The following is a 6,796-nucleotide window of genomic DNA, read 5'->3' on the forward strand; positions in this document are numbered from 1 at the left end:
CACACAGGAATGGGGTCTGGAATAGAGGCTAAATTATATGGAGAATCCTCCTGCTAAAATGATCAGCCAGAATTAATTTGATCAGCGATAGAAATCTTTTTTGGTACTTAAAATAATCATCTCTGACTTTAACCCACCCAAACCGATGGTGTTCCAAGCACCTGACTTTATTGGGGATGCATTCTTCCAATGACAGCCCTGAATTGCCTCAATATTGCCTGGCTTTTACATCTGAAAAGGGTAAACGGCTCCTTAGACGTCTTAATTTCACACTCGCTGTCACTGGCACCCAGTCTCAGAAACCGGAAAAATTTTCATCTTTTCCCATCCCAAGTTTTCTCAGGACTCTTCCATGTGATTCTGCAGGATGCAAATTCCCAGGACATGCTTCTGCGAATCTCCTGGCCTCTGTGAATCCTGGGGCTATGGAATGAGGTGAGTCACTGGGATTTTTCCTTCACTCCATGTGCAGAACTGCACCTGTTTGATCCGGTGTATATATTTTTGTCCTGGTTTTCTCTTTTTCATTCTACATAGATCAGAAAGGCATTTTGGTACACTTAATTGGAAACGATCATTTATTATTATTGTTTTATTTATTAAATATGATATGTGGTCCCATCAGTAGAATCATGTAGGACTGGAAGGGACCTCGATAGGTTGTCTAGTCCAGTCCCCTGTACTCAAGGTGGGATTACATGCTTGTTTGATTGGGGCCTATTTTTCTTAAAATCACACTGGCTGCCATTAATGATCCTACCATCTACAATTTCTTTTCTGGTTGCACAATAAGAAAATGGAATTAGAGGCTCGATTTCTGGCCAGTCATGATCTATACTCACCTACCTGGGGAGGAAATATCTGATCATCAGCAGCTTTTCCACAGAAAAAGGCATCAAGAGATGTGATGATTGGAAGCGGAAATGAGAAAAAATCAGCCTTGAAATAAGGCACAAATGTTGAACCGTGAGGCTGATGGATCTGTGGGACAATTCACTAAAGGACAAGGGGGATTTTCCATTGCTTGAAGTTTTTAAATCAAGACTGGTCTAGCTTGATCTGGTCTGGGTTTAAAGCAGGGATGACCAGGGAAGTTCTCAGGCTTGTGTTATACTGGACGTCAGACTAGATCAGGGGTAAGCAGCCTATGGCACGGCACATGAGCTGATTTTTCATTAAAAGCAGCAAAGAATCCTGTGACACCTTATAGACTAAGAGACGTTTTGGAGCATGAGCTTTTGTGGGTGAATACCCGCTTCGTTGCATGCATGCGACGAAGCGGGTATTCACTCACGAAAGCTCATGCTCCAAAACGTCTCTTAGTCTATAAGGGTCCCCAGGATTCTTTGCTGCTTTTACAGATCCAGACTAACACGGCTACCCCTCTGAGACCTGATTTTCATTGGTACTCACACTGCCCAGGTCCTGGCCACTGGTGCGGGGTGCTCTGCATTTTAATTTAATTTTAAATGAAGCTTCTTAAACATTTTAAAAACTTTCTTTACTTTACATACAACAATTGTTTAGTTCTATATTATAGACTTATAGAAAGAGACCTTCTAAAAACGTTAACATGTATTACTGGCACCAAAACCTTGAATTCAAGTGAATAAATGAAGACTCGGCACAGTACTTCTGAAATGTTGCCGACCCCTGGACCAGATGATCAAAGTGGTCTCGTCCAGTCTTAGAATCTTTGACATTAGTTCCCTGGCGTATTTTCACATACTGAAGCAGCGGTTGGGAACTTTTAGTGTGTGGGGGCAGGTTTGAATGGCCACTTAAGTGCACAGCAAAATAGTGAGCTGCAGATTTACACACCAGCTGGCAGTGCACTTGTAGAACTGATAAATGAAATTGTTTTTAATTGTTCACTTTATTAATGTATCTTCTGTTCACCATTCACTACACTTGCCTACTCTGTAACTTCTGTTCCATATTGTAATTCAAACCCCATTTTAAAACAATCACTCCATTTTGTAAGAACTTCCTCCAGCCTTCATTTTTGCAAACCCTGCTGTAATCTTATTAGATTAGTTTAGATGTGTGAATGAGGTATGTATGAATGACGGAATCAACCTCCAGCCCCAGCCTGTCCTGATGAGATAAAGTTCAAATACCAACGGCTGAAGCCCTACTAGATAACAGCCCTAAACAAAGTAAGAAGCATCCACCCTAAAAAGAAAAGGACAACAGAACAACAGAAGGAAGATCAAAGCCAGGTTCAAGGCTGAAAGTCACGCCTGCAATTGATGGGTGATCAATCTAAACCCAGAGGCAGTGTGACACAGCAAGACCTATAGACTTTGAATCCAAACTAAAAGCCTATAAAACAGAAGGGTGAGATGAGAGACTCTGGGTAACATTCTGCTGCCAACATAGAAGAACATCGGTGCCTGCCCAACAGAGATCCAGTTCGGCCTTGTGCCCGGCTTTCCTGGCCAGTTAGCCGCCACAAGCTACGAGCCCAAGCTGCAAAATCAAGCTATGAACTTAAGCTATCTTCAGGACTGGTAACTATGCAGCAGCTGCAGAACACCTGATGTGTGCGTGTGTGTGTGTGTGTGTGTGTGTGTGTGTATAGGCATTAGGTATAATGTGAATGTGTGTGTGTGTGTGTAAAGGTATTAGGTATAATGTGTGTGTGTGTGTATAAGAATTAAGATATTAGTTATTAGTCATAAATCAAATTGTTATCATAATAAATGTGGTATCTTTGTCTTGTCCCCTTTAATAAGATCCTGCTGGTTTTTACTGGTCTAATATAATTGGTATAACACACTGAGGCTGTATCTACTCGGTGGCTGCTATTATTATTAACCCTCTGCAGTACCGTAGTGTGGATGCTTCCACTCAACGGTAGAGAGTTTTACTGATGATTTAGTTAACCCATCTATTCCATAGGTGATACCATCTTGACAGAAGAATTCTTATGTCGGAGTACCTGTGTCTACACTGGAGGTTAGATCAACCTAACTATGAAGCGCAGGCTGCAAAATTTTTCACAGCCCTGAACACTGTAGTGAGGTTCATCTAATTTTCAATATAGAACACAAGAGCGGCCACATTGGATCAGACCAAAGGTCCATCCACCCCAGTATCCCGTCTTCCAACAGTGGCCAATGCCAGGTGCCCCAGAGGGAATGAACAGAACAGGTAATCATCAAGTGATCCATACTCTGTTGCTCATTCCCAGTTTCTGGCAAACAGGGGATAGGGAATGTGAAAAGACGTTGCTCTATTTTTCATCAATATTACTTTTGTCAGGTGATTTCTTTTTTTAACCCTATCAGGGAAAGTAGTTTGTAAAGTTGGTTGTTTGAAAGACTGATGTTTGTAAAACTGAGAATCTATTCTAATAACAGCAACAGCTGTGTGAATCACTGATTGTTTTTTCAGTCACTGGCCGTCCCAATTTTATTAAAAAATGCAGGTTTGGGTCAATCTGAAAAAGAAACATTATGAAGTTTTTGGTGGATCAAAAAATAAAATCAATCTGCATTTCAGGCAGAACTCAACATGTTTAGTTTCAATTCAAAGCATCCGTGAATGTATATTTAGTTATTTTTAATAAAATTAAAGGAAATTCCAAACCAAAATGTCATTCCAAATTGAAAATTTGTTTCACTTTGGGAAAATTGTAAAAACAATTTTTTTTTTACTTTTTCAGGGTGTTTTGGTTTCATTTTCCCCCACCCTCCCGACATCAGCAATTTGGTGACACCAACACAAGTTACTGAAATCTGTTGTTTCATTTCACCCAAAAAAGTTTCAGCTGGAAGATTTCCTCCAGCTGTAATAACCCGTGTCCATTTACACTGTAAGTTGCATGGGAAAGAGACTATTGCTAGAGCACTTAGCACCCTCCAGGAAGTGATTTTGGTTTAAGCCTCATAAGAACATAAGAGCAGCCAGACTGGGTCAGACCAAAGATCCATCCAGCCCAGTATCCTGTCTTCCAACAGTGGCCAATGCCAGATGCCCCAGAGGGAATGAACAGATAACATCAAGTGATCCATCCCCTGTCGCTCATTCCCAGCTTCTGGCAAACAGAGGCTAGAGACACCATCCCTGTCCATCCTGGCTAATAGCCATTGATGGAGCTATCTAGTTCTTTTTTGAACCCTGTTATAGTCTTGGCCTTCACAACATCCTCTGGCAAAGAGTTCCACAGGTTGACTGTGCATTGGGTGAAGAAATACTTCCTGTTGTTTGTTTTAAACCTGCTGCCTATTCATTTCATTTGGTGGCCCCTAGTTCTTGTGTTATGAGAAGGAGTAAATAGCACTTCCTTATTTACTTTCTCCACACTAGTCATGATTTTATAGACTTCTATTGTATCCCCACCTTAGTCGTCTCTTTTCCAAACTGAAAAGTCCCAATCTGATTAATTTCTCCTCATACAGCCGTTCCATACCCCTAACCATTTTTGTTGCCCTTTTCTGAACCCTTTCCAATTCCAATGTATCTTTTTTTGTAGATGGGGCGACCACATCTGCATACAGTATTCAAGATGTGGTTGTACCATGAATTTATACAGAGGCAATATGATATTTTCTGTCTTATTATCTATCCCATGGGTAGGCAACCTATGGCACGTGTACTGAAGGCAGCTGATTTTCAGTGGCACTCACACTGCTTGGGTCTTGGCCACCAGTCCGGAGGCTCTGCATTTTAATTTAATTTTACATGAAGCTTCTTAAATGTTTTTAAAACCTTATTTACTTTACATACAACAATAGTTTAGTTATGTATTATAGACTTATAGAAAGAGACCTTTTAAAAACGTTAAAATGTATTACTGGCACGCAAAACCTTAAATTAGAGTGAATAAATGAAGATTTGGCACACCACTTCCAAAAAGTTGCTGACCCCGATCTATTCCTTTCTTAATGATTCCCAACCTTTTGTTAACTTTTGTGACTGCTGCTGCACATTGAGTGGATGTTTTCAGAGAACTATCCACAATGACTCCAAAATCAAAGAAACATAGAATCATAGAATATCAGGGTTGGAAGGGACCTCAGGAGGTCATCTAGTCCAACTCTCTGCTCAAAGCAGGATCAACACCAACTAAATCATCCCAGCCAGGGCTTTGTCAAGCCTGACCTTAAAAACTTCTAAGAAAGGAAATTCCATCACCTCCTAGGTAACCCATTCCAGTGCTTCCCCACCCTCCTAGTGGAAAAGTCTTTTCTAATATCCAACCTAAATCTCCCCCACTGCAACTTGAGACCATTAATCTTCGTTCTTTCTTGAGAGGTAACAGCTAATTTAGACCCCATCATTTTCTATATATAGTTGGGATTATGTTTTCCAATGTGCATTGCTTTGCATTTATCAACATTGAATTTCATCTGCCATTTTGTTGCCCCATCACCCAGTTTTGAGAGATCCTTTTGTAGCTCTTCGCAGTCTGCTTGGGACTTAACTATCTTCTGTAGTTTTATTTCAGGTGGTAGTGCAATATAAACAACTGTATTTGGTACGTTTCAGTATTGTGCACAGCATTGTGTAGACTATTCCAGAAAACCGTCTATTTGCACATAATGCCCAGCTTTGCTGACTTTGCATGGCATGATGTCTCTCCTGTTGTTAGCCTTCAATGTAGTAACCATTCCTCCTGTCTCTTGGCAGATGAGCCTGGACTGTGGTACCATGGAAGGAGACAATGACTCTGTGGTGACTGAATTCATCCTGGTAGGAATTTCTGGTGGCCTTCATGTGAAGTTCACCCTCTTTGGCTTCCTTTTTGCAATCTACCTACTGACCCTGGTCGGAAACACTCTCCTGATCCTGCTTACCAGAGTGGACCTCCGACTCCACACCCCCATGTACTTTTTCCTCAGTAACTTGTCCTTCTTAGATATCTGCTATATCACCATCAATGTCCCTCAGTTGATGGTCCATTGCCTCTCCAAGATACCCTCCATCTCCCTGGGCAGGTGCTTGGCTCAGATGTACATCTCACGCTTCTTGGGGATAACTGAGTGTCTTCTGCTGGCTGTGATGGCTTATGACCGCTGGGTGGCCATCTGCAAGCCACTGCGCTATACCCTCGTCATGAGCAACAGGGTCTGCCTCCAACTGGCAGCCATGTCATGGAGTGGCAGTTTCCTCCTGTGCCTGTCTGATTTCCTGGCCAAGCAACCCCGTTTTTGTGGGCCCAACGTCATCAACCACTTTGCTTGTGAGCTCCAGTCCATGCTGAAGCTGGCCTGTTCAGACACCCGCAGTAACCAAATCGTGATGATCAGCACCAGCGTCCTGGTCCTGCTGGTGCCCTTTTCCTTCATCCTCGTGGCCTATGTCCACATCATTGTGGCTGTGCTGAGGATCCACTCTACCCAGGGCAGGACCAAGGCCTTCTCCACTTGTGCCTCCCACATCACTGTGGTGGCCTTGTTTTACGGGGCAGCCATTTTTGTGTATCTGCGGCCTCAGTCCAAATCTTCCGCGGATCAGGACAAGTACATTTCCCTCTTTTACGGAGCAGTCACTCCGGTTCTAAACCCTCTGATCTACAGCCTGAGAAACAAGGATGTGAAGGAGGCCCTGAGGAAGTTGGCAGGAGCGAAAATGAATTGCTGAGAGCTTCCGAGAGCTTTGATTCCTTTCTCCCATGTGTGCTTCAGAGCCTTCTTCATGTGCCTCCTGACTGAACAATGTAGAGACGCTCAGGATACAGAGTTGTAGAGGAACCTGATGCCTGACCTAAACAACGTTGGATGGTGAAGAAAGGATTCCAAGTTCCCAGACTGAGGTAGACTTTATTTGTTCAAGTTTCACCTCGCAT

General features: G+C 42.5%; 1 protein-coding gene across 1 annotated transcript; it reads left to right on the forward strand.

Annotated features, from left to right (window-relative positions):
* Nucleotides 1-5,658: 5,658 nt before the first annotated feature.
* Nucleotides 5,659-6,591, forward strand: LOC127036585 (olfactory receptor 13H1-like). The gene has a single exon (XM_050927619.1). The coding sequence runs from the start codon at nt 5,659-5,661 to the stop codon at nt 6,589-6,591; it is 933 nt and encodes a 310-aa protein (XP_050783576.1).
* The last annotated feature ends 205 nt before the right edge of the window (nt 6,592-6,796 follow it).

Source organism: Gopherus flavomarginatus, chromosome 18, assembly GCF_025201925.1.
Source record: "Gopherus flavomarginatus isolate rGopFla2 chromosome 18, rGopFla2.mat.asm, whole genome shotgun sequence".
NCBI lineage: Eukaryota > Metazoa > Chordata > Testudines > Testudinidae > Gopherus > Gopherus flavomarginatus.

Coding starts and splice junctions, on each gene's coding strand:
- LOC127036585 (XM_050927619.1), top strand. CDS start 5,659: ATGGAAGGAGACAATGACTCTGTGGTGACTGAATTCATCCTGGTAGGA.